At 47.4% G+C, this 20,086-nt stretch overlaps 1 protein-coding gene across 1 annotated transcript; it reads right to left on the minus strand.

Moving 5' to 3' along the window:
- Positions 1–8,060: 8,060 nt before the first annotated feature.
- Positions 8,061–19,474, minus strand: MPC1 (mitochondrial pyruvate carrier 1). The gene is made up of 5 exons (XM_059083320.2): positions 19,264–19,474; positions 12,026–12,029; positions 9,669–9,765; positions 8,914–9,046; positions 8,061–8,589 (listed from the first exon to the last, which is right to left on the minus strand). The coding sequence occupies exons 1-5, from the start codon at positions 19,332–19,334 to the stop codon at positions 8,565–8,567; spliced, it is 330 nt and encodes a 109-aa protein (XP_058939303.1). The 5' UTR covers positions 19,335–19,474; the 3' UTR covers positions 8,061–8,564.
- Positions 19,475–20,086: the final 612 nt, after the last annotated feature.

Here is a 20,086-nt window from a genome sequence, read left to right on the forward strand (position 1 = left end):
TTCCTGACTCCCTCCCTTCCTTTCCTCCATCTATGTCCCAGTGACTCCTGCTGCAATTTCTTTCACTCCCAGACTCTTTATCGTAGTCAAATGCAGAGTCACTTATCCTGCCAACAGGAGCTCTTGCAGTCTGTGTGAGACGTCTATTTATTATTGCAAATTCTTGGAAAGGATTTTGCTGTGCACGTCTGTCTCCAGTACCTTTTAATTTTTGAGTGCGTTCACAGCCTGAGACACTCTGGGCCTGCGGAGTCAGGAGCCCCTCCGCCGGCTTCCCTAAGAAGACATTACACTGCGCTAACCGTAAAGAATATTTCCAGACGCCCGTGGCTCTACCGATGTCTCACCAGGAATTGTGGGCGTGAAGCCTAAGACGTCGCGTCACGTTCCCTGTCTCAGGCTGGTGAGAGCCGCTGATTGCAAACAATGGAATCTACTTGGACCCGTTTAAGCAGAAAAGGGACTGACTAAACGCTTGGAGGTCCACCACGGAATCGTGCAGAACGGACATGAGCCTTAAGACTATGTTTCCAGGACCAACACCTGGGCCGTGCGCTGGGACCGGACAAGTGAGGAAGCGGGGCCTCCACCCGATTAAAGCCCGGGCCTCTGCTGCCGGAACGGACGCCCCTTCTCAGTGACGGAAGCCGCGCGTGGACCCGCAAAGCGCACGTTGTGTGGAGGGCCTGCTTCCTGGGGTGCTCGCGTCCAAACGCAGGGTCACCTGGGAGGCCTGCCTGGCACAGAGGGGGCCCTCCAAGCCTCCCGGCTGCCAGGGAGGCTTAATTAGAAAGACTTTCAGAAGAGAATGGAATGTGGTTGGACTTAAATGAAGCAAAACTCGACAGACGGGATCCACCCATTACAGACTGTTGTTATCATCTATATAATAATGCAGATTATTATATCTGTAGTGCTAGTTTTAAAATACAGAGGAAGGACTTCGGCAGGCCCCGAGCAGGTGACTGGAGCCCGTTTGAACGTGCTTCACCCCGTGCTCTTGTTTCACTCTTGGCCAGAAGCAAAGATATTGTAGCGAAAGTCACCGCTGCACACATTAGGCTTCCGGCTGGCTCGCTTGGACCTTTACCCTGACTTTTGGCAAAAATTGTGTCAAAAGTCGTGCTGCTCTTACAAACTAAGCACATGTGGTCAGGCTAAACTCTTGTGTTCTATTTGTATTTTAAAGAACATAACTATAGTCACTATACGGTTTGAGGTGGGTGAATTACTTAGAGGGTATTTGATTGTGCTAGAAAGTATATTAAAAAAGCAAACCCTGCATTTTGACTTCTCAGTGAAGAGAGGATTTCAGACAAAAATTTTAAAAATAAAGCGAGCTTGTTTTTACATGTGTTGCCTTTGCTTTACCCTGTGGAATCTTGGGACCATGTGTCTCCTCAAAATCTCCCCACAAGAAAATTAAACACTGACTGCATGCGGTTAAGCAAATATTAACCGAGAATTATTTGCATGTATATAATGTAAGCCTTGGTGTGAAAATACAGAGCGTGGTATGCAGAAAACTCGGATATTATTATTTTTATTTAAAGAGAAAAGTGATAACTCAAAAAGGGCACAGGGTAAAACTTGCACATCAGTACAAGACTAAAAAATTAAACTATGTAGGTTGTAACAGTACTAGAAATTAAGTAGGAAAAGGTAGAGTTGATTTGTTCAGCCAGAACCCACGAGTGTAGACAGACTTCACTGCCTACACTGGAGAACTGAAGCGATCATAGAGATTGAATTTGCCGGATAGTCATTTAACTGTTAGCCTGGCCTCCGATTTCCTGTACTAGGAACACAAGCCAAGAGCTGCCGCCTTCTAAGAACTAGGCAGCCGCTAGAATTCAAAAGCCTTCACGTTGAAAAACCCGGACAGCTGTGTTGAACTCTGCATTGGGTAAGTGCTTGCATAGCAGAGACAAAGATGATTTTAAGTGAATTTAGAACTATTACTTGGAACCTACATACTTGGGACGTTCATTCCAAGGACGAAGAATAATGGAAATTTCGGGCTTGTATTCAGTAGTTTCATTGTTTACAGTAATAATGGTGTGATTGAGAAACCATTTTTCTTCATATTGTTGGGTAAAGCAAGTAAGTAATGAAATGTTTGTGTTAGAAATAATGCAACTCAGTATAAAAGATTCAATTACGAAAGTGAAAGAAATTAAGTAGCAGCACTATAGTAGAACTGACAGGGAAATATCAATACGAATGCATGATTTCTTTTCAAAGTCCTTCTGAGTACTGTTCGCTGAACTGGCCAAGAAGCCCTGTACCTCTAGCAGCAAGTGGGTACCGAGAGCCGGTGTGTAGGGCGCAAACCCCACTCCCCATACGCGGAGCCCGCGCTCCCCATACACGTAGAAATAAATGTCTTTGTGGTGGGGAAGCGAAAGTTCAGAGTGGGCAGGAGGCGTCTTGTGCCAGGAAACGTGGAGGCTTAGTGGGATCAAAGCCCAAGAGACCTGGAAGGGGGCTCCCAGTGGCCAAAGTTATGACAATTGAGCCCCAAATGATCATAAACATTGTTGATAAAAACACTTTCAATCTATGAAAATTCGTGAGTCTGTTATGCTCAAAAGGCAAAACGCCAGAAAAAATAATGTGTTACAACTGAAACAGCTATTGAACCAATTATACTTTAAAAATTGGGCAGAAAAGGAAAGAATTGAGTATTTATCCTGCCTTTTCAGTAGGGCCCATGTCCAGGTGTAAGCGTATAGTCTTAGTTAATGGAGTAAAGCCCTAGTTTATAGAAGGCCCGCTGATAACTAGACATAGAACACCGCTGTCTAGCGGCCCTCGTGATTGATTAGGTGAGAGATACTAGATGGGGCTGAAATATTGTCTCGTTGGCCTCAGCTGGACCCTTCAGAGCAACTGAGAGGAATCAGAGCCGGGCTCCCTCAGGAATATAGACCAACAGCCCGTTTTGTGCCCGCCGCCTAAGGAACATTTGCCCGAGGTGCCTGCCAGCCAGCAGATCTTGGCTTTGAGATCAGCTTTTGTAGTAAAGCTCTCACGGAGTGTAGCTGATTCTCATGCAGCTTTTCTGTGGAGCTGGGAGCTCCATCACAATCCTGGGAGCCCCGTGGCCACCCCTTGGCCGGCACCTCCCCCCCCAGGCCATCGTCTGCCCTCCTCCCACCCGCCATGGCTCCAAGGCCACGGCCCTGCCTGGGGCTACCGCCCCCCAGTCACCAAGCTTTGCTCTTGTTGGCTCTCTCCTGGGCCTGAAAAACCAAATTATTCTGAGACAATGAAATTGATCTCAGAGAGGCAGCAGTGGCCCATGGCTTGAAGCACAATCTTAGTTCCCTGACCAGGAATTGAACCTGGGTAGCCTGGATGGAAACCAGGAATCCTAGCTGCTAGACCAGCAAGCCACCAGACAAGCAAATTTTCCCTGGCTCTTTCCCCCACTGAAAAATGCATTTCTCCCATAATTCAAAAAGACACATGTACCCCAGTGTTCATTGCAGCGCTATTCACTATAGCCAGGACATGGAAGCAACCTAAGTGTCCATCGTCAGACGAATGGATAAAGAAGATATGGTACATATACACAATAGAATATTACTCAGCCATTAAAAGGAACTGGGTCATTTGTAGAGACATGGATGGACCTAGAGAGTATCATGAAGTCAGAAAGAGAAAAATAAATATTGTATACTAACGCATATATGTGGAATCTAGAAAAATGGTATAGATTATCTTATTCGCAAAGCAGAAGTAGAGACACAGATGTAGAGGACAAATGTATGGATACCAAGGGGGATGGAGGGGTGGGAGGAACTGGGAGACTGGGATTGACACATATATATTATTGATACTGTGTATAAAATAGATAACTGAGGAGAACATGCCATATAGCACAGGAACTCTACTTAATGCACTGTGGTGACCTAAATGGGAAGGAAATCCAAAAAAAGGGGATATATGTATATGTATAGCTGATTCATTTTGCTGTACAGTAGAAACTAACACAACATTGTAAAGCAACTATACTCCAATAAAAATTAATTTAAAAAAATAAACAATGCTGACTGGAAAAATAAAGAAAGAAAAATGCATTTCCCAAGGAGGCAAAAACTGTAAAAAAAAAAAAAAAAAAGGCACAAGTTTATTATTAGAGACAGCACAACAAGTGGGAGAGCACACAGAGAAGCCGTTTGTTTAGTTAAGACAGAAGCAGGGCAGAGATGCCCCCTGGAGAGACAGGGTGTGGTCGAGCGAGCGCGGTGAAGAGGAGGTTAAGTCATCTACACGGCAGTCCTTCCAGGTCTTTGTTTGCCTTTGGCCAATTATCTGGTTTCTTTCTCCACACCTGACCTCCCCTAGGACCCTCCCCACCGTGCGTGTGCAACTTTTTTCCAAGATGGATTCCAGCCCAGAGGCCTATGGGGGGGCCTTGGCGTCACATATTATGGGGTGGTGCCCCCTCCTTTTTGACCCCCAAGGAGCCTTTCTGCACACGCGCAATGTCTCCTTTGCCCCAAGAAGGGGAGATACGTGACCTGTGGATCTATTACTCAAACAGGGTTATAGCTCCTCTCTGTTCCTGCCACGACTGTTATCTTAAAGTGTCCTCAGGAGGCAAAATGCAGCTATTTACCCTGTTCCTATTGTTATTTCCATCTCAGAGTACAAACAGAGGGCTGGTTGTAAATATCTAGCCTGGAGCCCACTAGCCTCCCGCCTCAGGAAATGTAACCAGGAGGCTGGTTGTAAACGCCCAGCCTGGAGCCCATCTATCTCCAGCCTCAAAATGACTGGGAAGAAACTCTGATGTAATGTCGGGTGTCAGGACCTCAGATGTAACAACTCTTGCTGCTTTCCCACTACTGTCTGCAAACCTTCCGTACACATGCGCCTGAGAAAACGACTAAGAAATCCTGGATGAAGATGTAAAAAGACAAAAGGAGTCATTGAGCCCGACTGGAGGTCCCGAGTGGCCCCCGTGGAGTGTGGTAGGATCTCTGCAGGGAGGCGTGTGGCAACTGTCACCACCGACGCTTATCGCCCCTCTGCTCGCGGGGAGGCGCACGTCCCAGCCCAGGACTCACGCTGCAGGCGGGAAAGATGGGGCGGTGCAGCACGTACTTCCCGATGGCCACCTCTGTCCCGTGACTTGTCAGAGAAGGGAAATGCTCTGTGGCTGAAGCCCTCGCGGCACTTTGGCCCTGAAAGTCAGTGTCCCTTGTCATGGAGGTGTCACAGTGAATTTGTGGCTTCAAATTCTCTCTGTATTTTATTATTTGAAATGAAAAATATTTTGAGATCTTGAGTATTTTTAGAGACAACGTTGTATGTGGTAATTTAAAAATCTGGAAATGTATTTTTACCGACCCAAACTTGGGTCCACTCGCCAGAGCAGTAAAGCCAATCCACTGACCGCGGGCTGTGGGGAAGGAAAGGGCAGCGTTTACTGCAGGTGCGAAGCAACAGTCCAGACAGCTTGTGCTCAGAACACCCGAACTCCCCGATGAGCTTCAGGAAAGCGTTTTCAAAGGCCGGCTGAGGGAGGGGGTGGTCCCAGGGCGTGTGATCCGCTCGTGCACAGTTCTGATTGGTTGATGGTGAGGTCGCAGGGCGGGGTCACAGGGGTTCACATGATCAATCCTCAGGTGCCAGTAGGGCTGGGGGCCACGTGCCCATGGCCGTCAGGTAGTTAATTTCTTCGATTTGGTGGCGGTTTTAGCATCTGTCAGACAACTCGGGAAAGGTGCATCGCACACTATGATCTGGGTGCTTCAGAGCGGAGCCGACGCAGAGGACGTGGGGGCGGGGCCTGTCCCGGGAAGCGCCATCGGGTCCCGCTCGGTTACAGGATCACTGGGCTTTCAGAGTAATTACATTCTGCATCAACCCAGTCCTTGTGCTTTCATGTTTCAGCTGTGCAGCTGTTGTTACTGTAAATGTGAACTCCTGTTCGCTGTGAACGTACTTACATTGCTGGCCGTGTTTCTACTAATACACCCACAAACGCCCAGGTACGATGCCCCGAGGACACCCTGAAGGGAGCAGGCACTGCTCTCACAGCGAAGACGAAAGAGGCACCACCTCACTTTTGTTAGCTTTATTGGAGCGTAGTTGACGTACAGCATTGACCACCACTGGAGTGTGATGACACACTTCAGACGTCCCCACAGGACAGAGCTCTGTAAGTTCCCAGGAAGAGCTCCGAGCTTGCCCGGGCCCTGGAGCCGGTGCTCCCGGGGGGATCCCGTCCAGTCCCCTGACCACGGAGTTTTCATACTGTTTGGTCAGTCTGCTTGACGAGGCTTTCACTTATAAATGCAACACCCACTTGTTTTAAGTGTCCTTTCTGCTAATGAGACCCTGGTCGTTTTAAAGGAACCAAGAGCCTTTACAAAATCCTGTCCCAGAGCAGTTTTTCCTGTTGGTGTCGATGCTGCAGGAAACTCGGGGTGAGAGTCCCGCGTGGAATACACTGCACAGCCTGCCCCACCTCTTCTCATTGTTCACTTGGAGTCCGTGCCTTTGTCCTTGCCGGTACTCGGGACCCCGTGCCCAGAGGACGAGGACAGCTGGGGGCTTCCCGAGACCCCACCGGGGAGCTGCCAGGGCACAAGATCCGTGTCCTCTGTCTGGGCCCCACAGGACCCTCCCTGGTGTGGGCCGTGCACCTTGCGGCTCCCACGGGCCCCCTTCCCCGCGCACCTGCTGCCCGTGCACACGCCCTGCCCATCCGCGTTCATTCAGAGCATTCGCGACCTTGCTGGCCTCTGCCCCATTTCCTCACCAGGTGTGAGAGCCGCGCAGGGAAGCGGACTGACTGACGTTATCGGGGCCTCTCCGGCTCCCGTATCTCTGCAGCATCTCTCCGGGGCCTGGGGCGGCATCTGTTTCCAGCCCGGCTGACACCCGCGGGCCTCCCCTGCCCCCCACTTAGCACCAGAGACAGGTAGGTAGGACGAGTTTCCCAAGGTGAAAAGGGAAGCGGAAGATCCCAAACCACAAAAACTAACAGCGGTGACTCCGGGCAGCCTGCGGCGGCTCCTTTATATGCATCTGTATAGTTTGAATTTCTTACAAGTTCTATTACTCGTATGACAGATTAAGCAGGACGCAGGGTTTTACCTGAATTAAACCCATCTCGGCTCTCATCGCCAGCTCCTTTTGACCACCCTCTACTGCAGCGAGCTGCGGAGGAAACACGGCCGGCTCCCAGCTCTCCATCCCCAGCCCCGGTGGCGGGTGGCGGGTGGCGGGGCAGCCGCAGCCGCGCCAGGCACACCCCCTCGTCCCCCGCGTGGAAGCAGCACCAGTCCAGCTTCACGGGGCTGCGTGTGGCTCAAAGAACGTACCCGAAAGTGCTTTGAAAGCTGCGTAACGCCGCTGAAGGAAAGAAGAAGTGACAGAAATGACTCAGAGGGCGCAGGCTCGCCGAGGCGGTGCTGGGGTACAGACCCGCAGCCGCCAGCCCTGCGCCCGCCGCCCGCCTCCACCATCGCCCGAAGACGGGGAATCGTGCCCGCGCCTCCGGTGAAGGCTGAAAACTCCAGCTACCCGCGTGATGTGACTGAGGCGTAAGGACTGTGCTCTCGGGACGCGCTCGGTCCTCTGGTCCCACCCCTGGGAGCAGCTCCACAGCCGCCCTGCAGAGCTCGCTCCCTGCCCAGAGGTCAGCCTCCCCTCCGAGCGCGGCGCTGGCCACCAGGCCGTCGACACGTGCTGTGGGCCTGCAAGCCCCACGGCTTCCCTGGAAACAGCGCAGACGTTCGCCGACCTGCCTCGAGGGCTGGAAACTCAAGCCCGGACACTTCCGGGCAGCCTGCAGTCAGCTAGTTCGGGGCAGTTTTCAGGGGCAGTGCTCGGGTGCCTTTTCTAATGTCTGCCCGTTGAAAGGGCGCATTGTGAGTGGCTGGGAGTGTGGACGCGTCCCCGAAACTGGCCCCAGCTTGTCGCTTCCCTGGCCGTCTTCATCATTTTCAAGGAGTCCCGCTTTTCACCTGTCATTGACCTTTCAGGGATATAGTTCTTCAGTTTCTTAACAAACATAACAAGGTATTTAATGATGCTCATTTGACAAATATTTAAATCATTTATTGCCATTAATTTACAGCATTTCAATATACACACCGCACGGAAGTACAAATACCTTCTCAAACGCTGTGGTTTTAGGCAAGTGGCCAGCCGTCAGCTGTCTCACGGTCATGAAAAGAAAGGTCACGATTTCCGAGCACTTAAATGCTGATGGCTACAAATTTTGTTCTCTTCAGTTTTTCATTAAGGAAATTCTAACAGATATTATTACTGCAGATAAAACCATCATTGGGAATTATTAAATTGATTGCATATTTGAGCTACTCTTTCTGAAGAGAAGTAAAATATTCAGTACTTGTAAGGCAGCAGAGAGTAGGTTTAGGAACTCCCTGCTATTTCTAGAAAAATAGTCTGGTTAGTAAAAATAGCATTCCGCATATTTTTCTTAGCAAGACTATTCGTTATGATGGAATCTGTGACTCGGCGGCAGCAGCAGCTGGCAATGCCATCCCTTCAAAAAGCCGGTTCTTCACTTTCCATTGTTATGCTGAGGCCTTTTTAGACATCCTGGGAAGAAGCACACATTCAATGAGAAACAAAACTTCACCGCCAGCCTGGAAGGCCTTGGAGGGCTTTAAGAAGACACCTTTACCTTAACATGTATTTCAAGTCACGATGTCATAAGAACAGTAATACCCTATTTCATGCTAATTTTCGTGTTGAATAAGTGGATTCGCATTGCACTGTCTCAACGGCGCAGCCCCCGTTTTAAATTCTCAGCGCATTCCTGCTCCGCGTCAAGTCTCCCCAGCTGCACACAGCCACACGCCACCCCACGACACAGGCCTCCCCAGCCCCTCGGAACACAAAGCATCAGCGGGACCCACTTACTCGTGCCGGAGCAGCCGCGCCCCCTGGATGAGCTGGGCCACCTCGTTGGTGGCGTGGCAGGCGAACAGGAGCCAGTTCCGAGGCTGCACCTTGTAGGCGAATCTCATGAACGTCAGGGAGTAACAGCAGAGAGCTGCCAGGACACGCGAACAGCGACTCAGAGCCTCCAGCCGAGGGCTGACGGGGCTCAACTGCCTCAAAACAAGAACCTCTTCTGCTCAAACCTTTACAGACGGTAAAAGTCATTGCTTAAATGCTTCCGCGAGCGGGAAACTCATCACATGGTTTGCGCCACTGTGAGGTGTTCTGTTACTTAAACAGTCAAGGAACATAACGTCAGTAAGCTGGCGTCAGCTCTACCCTCCTGTTCTGTCCCCTCGAGTGGTTTACAGTCCCTTATCTGAAAGAACTGCTACTTAATCCCCTCAACAAGTTCTATGTTCAAATATCAGGATTTCAAGTAAACTTAAAGATCCTCTTTCCAAATAAAGTTCAAGAGGACACACTCTTTATTTAACTAGGGCTACTAAATCTGAAAGGCAAACAGGACCTTAATAAACACTTCCAACTACAGTAACCCTTCTTCTCCCTTACCATGTGGAGTAACACCCATCAATGACGTCAGGCGCTTTACGTTACTTTCTAATAGTGACTGTAGTGTCTGGTGCTACAAACTTGAAATGTGAGCAGGAGCTGTATTACGCTGTAATTTTATATATAAAAACCCTCCCCATTATTCAAATCTGCATCCTTACCAAATGTCATCCGCCCACTGATAATCTCCGGAGACTTTTTCATGTCATTGATGGCGGCAATGGGAAGACCCCAGTTGGCTACTGGGCCCCAAAAGTGCTGTTAAAAAATGAGGAGAGAAAGAAGAGGAAAAGTCAAGACGGAGCGGTGAACAGCTACAACTTCTCTTAAACAGTAACGTGAAACGTGCAGTTAACTGGGGAAGGTTACCATGCAGGCGTTCAGTTGTGCAAGTATGTGCCTATGAATCTGCAGTTCTCACAAGGTGAGAGCCCCAAACCAGAAGGGATCAGGCACTTTACCAGGGTCCCCACCAACTTCCAGATCACAACTAAGTAATCTCAGACTGTCCCGTTTAGAGAATTTTCAAATGAGATTAACTTCTTGCACAAGTCACTCTTGCTACAACTTAAACCTGTTACAACCATTCTCTGTAATGTAACGTTTAAATCTATCAAACTTTTTTCAAATTTTCATTAAGATATTTGTCAACAGCTCTTAACATGCAGACCCTAAGTTGGATACTTTTTCTGAAGAAAGTAACTTAATAAGGGAAGAATTGCTTTTCAGCTCCTATGAGCTATATGAAGATCAGAGAACCTAAAAATCTACACTCACACCCCCAGATAATGAGAAATTAAACTGGAAATTAATTTTGAAGTAATAGGAACAGCCTATATTTAAGAAATGGATCAAGAACTTCTCATGTACGACCACGGCCATCCCAGGGTACCAAAATTAAGCTGTCCACATTGAACAGTAGCAATATCCAATTTAATTTAACTCCTGAGGTTGAAATAAGTGCAGGGGCTTTCCCCATTAAATTAAAAATTGTTTTATTTATGTACAATTTGCAAATAATGCTTTAAAATATGAAGGAGGGAATTCCCTGGAGGTCCGATGGTTAGGACTCGGCACTTTCACTGCCATGGCCCGGGTTCCATCCCTGGCTGGGGAACTAAGATCCCGAAAGCCGTCCAGCACGGCCAAAAAAAAAGTGAAAAACAAAAAATAAAATAAAATATGAAGGAAACCACACACTGTTGGGTAAAGACCCTTTTCAGTTTTCAGAACATTAAGCAGTGCTTTATTTCTGCCTATCAGAGCATTTTAAGATAAACGCAGACTGCAAAATACTTTTCTAGACCTGCATTTCTAATACTGACCAAGAGTCATTAAAATCCAAAAACCTTGTAAGAATGAGAAACAGGGAAATGCAAGAAAAATAAGTGAGAATTACCTTTGTCAGGATCTAAGAATATTTTGAAACGTTTACATGATGTGTTTAACGTAAGCGTGCGGCCTCTGCCTTAAATAGCTATAAAACCGTCACAGCTGCTCTACTGCCGGCATGGTGAGTCCCGCAGAATCTCACAGCCGAGTTATGGACGCTGTACCTCAGGCACAGTTGGTATAAAGAATCTTTGAGGTTCTGGGGGGGCTATTTAGTCCTCTTGCTTTCAGACTGGATTTTGTCTCAGCTCCTCATTGCTGAAACTTTAATGTTTCTTGTACCTAGACGAAGCCTGGCCATTCTCCTCCTTCCTCACCCTCCAGACCTCTGGTGATGGAGTATCTACCCCTCCTCACCCACCTGCTCGTCTGCCTTCCTGTCCTTTGTGTCCCTTCACTTTCAGCTCCCTCGTACTCCAGTGATGTTCCTCTCCTCCTTTTTTAGGACCACGTCAGGCTATTCCCATCGCTTGGCTGTTTAATCACCTTCCACTGCTCTGCTCTGCACGGTGGCCCCCAGGTCCCCGCGTTATGCACACACTCAGGGCTGCCCCGAGGGGCTCAGCCGTGCCAGGCGTCTGCGCTCACAGCTGCGGCCAAGTAGTGAGAGGCCGCGGTATAAATCTGAAACCTGAGGCAGCCCGGGGGACTTCTGCTCACAAGACAGTATTCAGAGTTCTACGGTGGTGAGTACAGGGTTATATGATGCGGAGTTCTGCAAGTTAAGGGCTATATAGACACTTGTGATTATAAGCATTGAGATAGACTTAAGAGATATTTCATAAAAAGAACAAAAAAAGGTAAAGATAATTTCAACACTAGTTACTAAAATATCTAACCATAGAAAGTTAATAATACATCTTTTCTATCGAGTACAAGATTCCAGTTCTCACTTCCCTTTTCTGGAATACATGTTTGGTCTGTGCTCTGCCAGATATTCATCAGTCAATGCACTGGTCCTGCAGAGAAGTTAGTGTCCAGAGCGGAACTGGAGGACCAAGGGGTCACTGGAGGCGCCCTTCGCCCGGGACCCACAAGGATGTGGCATGATGGCTGTCTCCTGTCCATACTCTGTCAATGCAGAGAGTCTGCAGAAGCCTGATATGAAGTAGCGACAGGTTCTTACCGTACTATTTTGTGAGGAGTCACCAAGGTTCAGACAGGAGAGACATGCGGGGAAAAAAAACAAAGATCAGATGCTTTGAAAGATTTCGGTTACTTTAACCTCATACATGTATTCAAGTTTCAGTAACAGAACTACAACACTAGCAGCACATATTCTTTTTTTTTTCTTGAGAAGATCTAGTGATATTAGGTCAATAACTTTGACCTAATGAAAGTAAACCTTAATTTTATGAAGCGTAAACTTAATCCTTAGAGTGGAGCTATCCAACAGGAATATAATGCAAGTCACAAACAGGAGTCACATGAAATTTAAAAATTTCTAGAAGTCATGTTAACAAAAGTGAAAAACAACAGGAGTTAATTTTATTATTTATTCCAACATTTCTAAATATTTTAATTTGAACATGCAATCAATAACAACCTAGCAATGAGGTATTTTACATTCCTTTTCGGCACTGAGGCTCCGAGATCCGGCGGGTGTCGCTGCTGCTGCTGATCTCAGCTTGGACTGGCCACACCCTCCGTGAGCTCCCCTGCCACCGGGGGCTTGGGGCTCTCAGACTGGACCGCACGGGCTCACGGGGGCCTTTCTTTGCAAACGACAAGTCGGAGAGAAGATGCTGCAGAATCCTACCAGCGACGGACTCTCCATTTTTACTTACTAACAGGCTCTCACCAGAATGTAAGCTCCTAAAAATAGGCATGTAATTCCATATTCTGTTCACAGCTGAAACTCTGGCCCAAGTGGTGCCCAGAATTCACAAGGCACTCAAAAAATGTTTGCTGAATGAATGAAGAATCTTCTAATGTTAAGTGAATTGTTTTCCTGAATGTTAAAATTAATACCATTCAGAAATACGTCGAATTACTTTAACTTCTGAGATGGCAATTCTTCTTTTCAGGATAGAGCTTAATTGTTCTGATAAGGCAAACTCTTAAAAGTGCAGCTCCTGAAAGAATTACTGAAATAAAATGATAAAATCCTCTATACACACTGTCACGTCCAAACAGCTCCCCTAATTGTTTTGATGTGTAGGGGTCGAGGAGGTTCTAATCTCCAGCATGAGAGCGTCTGTTGACTATGCTAATATACTTCAAATAGATTCTATTATGAGATACGGACAGCCTAGAAAGAGTCCATCTTTCAGTGTTAAGTGCATTGTTTTAATAGATTATGTTTCAACTGCGGTAACAAACTACGTTGCCAAGACTGTATTTCCCAGCAAGTCCAAGCTGAGCACAGTGTTTGGACGGCAGAGAGGGTGATTCCCTTATCAGGTCAGAGGGCAGAGGATCCAGTAGTTTACGGACTACAGTCACCTGTGGTGTCACTCTCCTGTGTTCAGGATCTGAACACAGGCCTTTTATTTATCTATAAATTACCAATGGCACATTTTTTTTTCCTACAAAAATATTTTAAAAGATGTATTTCTTAAAATCTAAATTGTCACCTCGGAGATAATTTAGTTTTCAACTCAGCACTCGTTGCTTGAGTTGTACAATAGTTCAAATTCCAGCCTATTTTACAACCGGCAGACTATAAAGGAATGTGAAGGAGGAGTTAACTTCTGCCGTCATTCCCTGCTCAACCCAAAAGTGCTATGTGAAAGTGACCACATCACTTTAATAGTGGTTTAATGACGATAAGCCAATCTGAGAATAAATTTATTCTAAATATCCCTGGGAAATACAAAAAGCCACAACTCAACATCCCTTAACTCTGTGTCAGAACTGTCCAAAACACGCATCAACTACTCAGTCAAAAAATCTGAAAAGCATATTTGTGCAGAGCCAAACTAGAAAACAAAAGCTTCCTAGTAAGTATTAGTTTCTGTTCCAAAGAAAGATAAACTTACAAGCAACACAAACTGCAGCTGGGGGCGATAATGTTTAAAACTGTGTGGAAAATACCCTCAACTTTCTCTTTATTTGGATGCTGCCTTTATTTTGTTTCAGTGAAGGTTAAAACAAACTCAAAATGCATAAGGGTTTTCTTGGTTCACTGATGACGTTGAATTCTTGTGCAGGAGAAACCGATCTCCGCCGTTAAGAACGGCCATGGAGGTGACAGAGGAGCACGGCTGCCCTGAATAAACTTTACCCTCTCTTGCTTCTGAACTTGGAATACTGTTTGGTTGGCTCCAGGTTTCTTCTAAGCTCATTTTTATTTTCTTAAATGTCTTCTCAGCATTGCCAATCTGTTTCTTCCTTTCCTAAAATTACTGACAGTAACTGTTAGCTTTCTCTGAAAGTGCTGTCAGTAATCTAGGTAATTTACAACTTGCTTATCCAGTACTAAAAGGATCGAAGCGACAGCCTAGCACAGTCTGTTTACATCACTACTCAGAGCGGGGTAGGGCTTGGAGGTAAGTCTAGACACTCTGCAACTCTCTTATGGGCTGAAAATGCTCACCACCATTTCATTTACGCTCAGCAACTTTTACCTGATTTTCTAGTTCAAGTTAAGATGAGAGGGAGCTTTAACCATCAGAATGTGCGGTATTCGGCTGTATTTAGATGGTCGACACTGAACTGGGCGGCAGAAAAGAGATTGCCGTGGCCGGTTCCGCTTCAGCACTTTCAGCCTCCGTAACTTTCTGAAGGTCATTTACACGGCAGGGAAGTAAGTCCGGGGGCAGGTGCGCTAGCAGCTCGGCACGGAAGGGAGGCAGACACAGGAAAAGCAGGTGCTAGGAAAGCACCTGAAACGGTCTTTTCAAAACCATTTTTGTGCATCACCATTTCCCTTTAAATCTTAACCGATATTCCCGTTTTCGCTTCACAGGTTCGGCGTCCAGAGGGTCTCAACTTTTCCGCTTTGTTTGGATCTGTTTTTCCATATGGCAAGTGAAGTGTTGGACTATCTGATGTCTGAGGTCCATTCCAGCTCTAATATCCTATAACTTGTGAAAGACTCCCTGTTTTCCACTGCAACTTCTCACTTGGGTAGTAAATATAAATTCTTAAAGCTCTCCTGGAAACTAAGAAGTTAAAATAACTTAGAACGGAGATAACCTTATTAACTACAGAAAATTCACTGCAAACAGCCGACTCCCTTCGGGTTTACAAGAGCATCATGCTGACTGATTAACTGATTTTCAAATACTCGTGATCTAGGTTCCACCTAAGAAAACATTCTTTGCACATATATCCAAATACATATGTGCGCATATACATCCGTTCACTTCTCTGAGGGAGGGGAGTAAATCTCTAGGATAAATATACACAGACCTTGACTGACTCAGTCACTAGAACATACATCCTACCTCAAAACTTAGTTGATCATTCTAATTTATTTTTCTTAACCAAAATTCAGGAGGGAGAATAACAGAAGAAGAGCAAAAAAGAGAGAGCTATCTTCTTTTACTCCACCAATAACGTATGTGAGGAAATGGTTTATTTAAAAAAACAAAACGACAACAGAGATCCAGGAAGTCCTTGATTCAAGATTTTCATTCAAGTAAGTAAGAAGAAATCAGTGCAAGGAAAGATGGAAGGCATCAAAAGGAGTACCAGGAACCCGGGGATTAAACATGGAGCATTGATAAAACCATGAAAATAGAACATTCACTTCCGTAGTATACACAGCACTATATGCTGTGTTGTCAAACAGCTACCACAGCACAAACACTAAGCAGTTCGTCCAAGCCTACACAGCTGGAAAGCGAAAAGGCTGGGATTCAAACCCATCACTCAAACTCATCACCTACGTGTAATAATACTGCCATCACATCCAACAAAAACTGTTAATAATTACTTAATATTTTAATACTAAGACCCAATTTAAATGCCCCAGTTGTCCCAGTAATGCCTTTTATAGCTGTTTTTTCCCATATCAGATCCAATCAAAGTCCACACTGCCTTTGGTTAGAGCCTGTTCTTTTAACTCCTGTTCCTCGATGAAAAAAAAAAAAAAAAAAAATCAACATTTAAAAATACACTTGGAAATTCACTTTAGTAAGAAAGACATTTCAGTCTTATCCATAAAATGTAATTGACAGGAGGTTATAATCTATGTAAAATATGACTTTAAATTTTTGCTAAAAACTTCAACTACATTGTTAATAAAATGACTTTTAAAATTCTAGAGCAGCTTTAGTTTGGAAAACCTCTACACCCCTTAGGCAGGCTGTAAAAAGAACACTAGAGAGCTTGAGTCATTCAGGAGTGCAAATGATTAACGACGGACGAGGTGAGAAGGCCCAGGGCCCCGTCTCTGATTGGAAGAGAATATGAAATTGTCTTCTTATGGCGTTATTGCAAAAGCAAAGCAGGGTCTGTAGGCAAGAAGACTCCATAGAAGAACAAACAGGGGAAACGGTCCTCTAACAAATGCTGGGAAGAAGTGATTCCTTTCCGGAGAAAAAGCTAATAAAAGAGCTTCTGCTGAGCGTTTTGATATCAGCCCACTCACTCAATCACTGCTCTGCTCTCAATCATGCCAAGAGCAGCAGGGAAAACAAGGCCAGTCGGACATCTCACTTCGTCTGTTCAGTCCACAGAAGTATTTCCAAGTCAAAATCGCAGAGCTTTACGCCTCATGAAACTGAGCCGGACCCTGCAGGGCCTTCCTGAGTACAAAAGCCCCTCCCTCTGTGTCCCCGGTTTCTTGTTGTAGAAAAAGGCTTTAGCCTCCCAGGCCCTCCCCAAGTTCCCAAGGGCGGACTCAAGCAGTTGCTAAAGAGGGAAGTGAGGGAACGCAGGAAGAAGGAAAAGCAGTTACGCAATAAAAGTAATGATAGCTTAAACAATAGTTCAGCGATAAAACAGAGTCCTAGTTCCTCCTGAAGGGATACACAGATCAATCTAACACATATCTTTGAGTTGTTCTGCAGGAACTAAGGCTCCCGCCGAGGCGGAGGATGGTCAGTACGTTCCCACCGCAAGAAGTAGCCTTCAGTCTAGCTGGAACCAGAAGGCTGACATTACGATTCCCAAAACATCACCCTGTTACCTCACCACCTACCGGTCAGAAGAAAGTCACAAACTGATCACGCGCCCTGCAACGCTCACTCCTAATGTGTCTTCAAAACCCCTCCCTGAAACCCATCTGGCAGTCTGCGTCTCTGGAGCAAGAGCTGCCCCTCCTCCTTGGCTGGCGGGCGCCCTGCAGTAAGCGCTGCGCTTCCCTTCCCCACAAGCAGTGTCAGGAGGCTGGCTTTGCTGTGTGTCGGCCGCACAGACTCAAGTTCTGTTCTGTAACGCTCACACTTAAGATTTTAACTTTTCCCATAACAGTACACTTTTTTAAATGTTTCTGCTACAAAAATAGCAAGATATAATAGAAATACGTGGTGATTTGGGGTTTCCAAGTATTTTCACATCCCTCATCTGGTTTAATGTTCTCAACAGCCCAACCAGATAGGGCCCTGTCATTAAGCCCATTTCACAGGGTAACAAAAGTCCACTGGGATTGACTGCTGAGGATCCCTTGGCTAGAAGTCATTCTTCGGAATCCTAGCTGGGTGTCCTACCTGGCAGCACTTTCCTGGACACTGCAATTCTCTTTTTTTCCTCATTTAGTAAGAGCTTCATACAATTAAAGCAATACTAGAAAAGGCATGTAAACATTAAAGCTACATGAACTTAATCTTTGAAAAAAGGTTAGACCATATATCAAAGTATTCAATTGAAATACCTGGCTCACAGACGCCTGTCTAGTTAAAAAAACCCATAAATTTAGAAAAGCAGGGCTAACTCTCTTCCTTGAAAATACATACATTTTACAAATTCTTCCTGTAAAGAATTCATGTAAAAGAACGTTAGGTAACCATCAGCATATTTCTAATATGGATAAGACTTTATTCTTAATTACATCATACAGTTTTATCCTTAGCTGTACTTAACTATTAGGAAGGCTCCTACAAAGGAGAAACATTAGTAAAAACCTAAGGTAATATTTGAAGTCATAGAGAAACTTAACTGCAGGGACTAAGAACACAGCCTCCCATGACTATTTTCCTCAGATTTCCCCAGCACATTAATCTGATACATACTCTGCTCCACAGAACTAAACATCTATCCTAATTAATCACGGTCCTATGCAAGCACAGAAAGTTCATTTTTGGAAAGTCAAGAGTGAAGCTTCTGTTTCCAAATTTACCACGTGGCAGACAATTATTTTTCTTACCCTACTGCCCTTTAAAATTACAAGCAAACAGTATTTGCAATAAAATTCAGAATTTAAAAAAATTAATCTTTTTTTAAAATTTTTACTGGTAAAATGAAGCTGCCTTCATACTGTACCCTATGGATAGTTATTTCTCCTCAGCTGTCGTCACTTTACCTCTTTACTACACTAACCTGCTGAAAAATACTGCAGCCCTTCACTTACCTAGGTTTAAAAAAATCACACAAAGAAAAACTAAAATGTATACACTTAAATAAACTATATAAAACGGTTTTAAAGTTATATTAAATAAATGAAATAAAAAGCAGGCATCTCAAGATTACAGGCAAAAATAAAATACAGAAAGTGGGACTGCCCTGGAGGTCCACTGGTTAAGACTAGAGCTTTCAATGCAGGGGGCGCAGGTGGTCCCTGGGGGGCGGGGGATTAGGATCCCGCCCGCCGAGCGGCAAAGCCAAAAAATAAAATAAAATATAGGAAGTGTCTTCAGGCTTTTCATCCCGCCACTACCCTTTTCTTTCTCATTGGAAATAAAGACCTAACGGAAAGCAGAATATTAAAAAGTATGCCCTTGGTTGGCAGAATATTCGTATGTTACATTTGATTCCGTCCCACGCTTGACGTCCTGAAGCTGCGAAATCCGAAGGGCGAGGTCGACCCGGCGGGCTCAGTGCCCTTGTCGCGGAAAAGGAGCACCTGCGGCTCACCTTACACCGAGCGATGCCAGGACGCGCCCTCCCAGCCCGGGGCAGGTCTGCCGCACACCTGGGCGCACACCTGCCGAGCAGATGCAGCGAGCCGAAGCCCCGGCCCCACTCGCCGGACCGGGCCCGCTCTCGGCGCCCGCCCGCTCCGTGGTGGGGGTCCCCCCGCCGGGGCTCCGGCCCGCCCCGCTGCCCCACTGTCCGGAGCCCCCTGCGCCACTACCCCGGGACCCCGCCCGGCTGCCTGGACTCCCGCCCCGCGGCCAGGAGCCCCAACCCCGCTGTCCGCAACCCGCCGCCCCGGAATCCCCGCCCCGCTGCCCGCACCCTCGCGGCCCCTCGTCCCGGAGGCGTCGGCTCCGCACCCCGGACCCCTCGGCGGGTCCGACCCCGGGGACTCGTCACCTCATGAGGTAGTCCCGGAAGTCCTTGCTCCGGACATAGTCCGCCGCCTTCCGCACCAGCGCGCCCGCCATGGCCGTGCCGGACACCAGGCCGCCCGCGGTGTCCTCGGCGCCGCTCCTCGGAGACCAATGACACCCGGCGGAGCGGACAGCGCGGACACCGCACCCGCCCGCCGGCGTGCCTCACGACAGCTCGGCCCCACCATACGGTCGCGGCCCGCCGCCTGGCTCTGGGCCAATGGGAACGCGCAGGGCGGGAGGCGGCGGCACGGATTGGCTCGCGCTCGTCGCACACCTCCTCCCCGCCCCTCGGCTGTGCGTGGGGGCGAGGCCTGCTGCCGTAAAACGGCCGAGGCCCGGCGGCGATTGGCTGGCGGTTGCCAGGCACCCGCGCTGGCGCACTCCGGGCGGGCAGGTGACTGTCCGAGGGCGTGCCGCCTGCATCTCGTGGGCCTTTGCAGCGTCCGCGACCCCCGCGGCCGCCCGGGCCCGCAGCCTCCTGAACGGAGCTGGGCGCCGGGAGGAGCGCAGCAGCGGCGCGTGGGCTGCGTACGCAGTTGCCCCTTACACGTGCCGGAGAGCAGGTCCGCTAGCTCGGGACCAGCGCGGGAACCACAGCGCCACGTGTGGGGCGCATCGCGTGGAGAGGGAGACGTGGGAGGTCCAGGCTGTTCAGGGCTTTGCTTTGTTTTTGTTTACTGTAAATGTTTTACACTGGCCAAAACTAGACGGCTGAGTCATCTAAAATGCCTCTGATGAGAGCATGGGGGCAGAGACCCTCGGGCATCTCTAGCGAGGACTTCAATTTGAATATAAACACCATT

Source organism: Kogia breviceps, chromosome 13 (assembly GCF_026419965.1).
Source record: "Kogia breviceps isolate mKogBre1 chromosome 13, mKogBre1 haplotype 1, whole genome shotgun sequence".
Classification (NCBI taxonomy): Eukaryota; Metazoa; Chordata; class Mammalia; order Artiodactyla; family Physeteridae; genus Kogia; species Kogia breviceps.

Excerpts from the sequence above, each read along its gene's own strand:
- MPC1 (XM_059083320.2), bottom strand. The coding sequence starts at position 19,334 with ATGGCGGGCGCGCTGGTGCGGAAGGCGGCGGACTATGTCCGGAGCAAG. Across the intron at positions 9,047-9,668 it reads CAGTGGGCGGATGACATTTG|CTCTCTGCTGTTACTCCCTG; the intron begins GTAAGGATGCAG and ends GTGTCCTGGCAG. Across the intron at positions 8,590-8,913 it reads GCGCGGCTGCTCCGGCACGA|GATGTCTAAAAAGGCCTCAG; the intron begins GTAAGTGGGTCC and ends GCTTCTTCCCAG.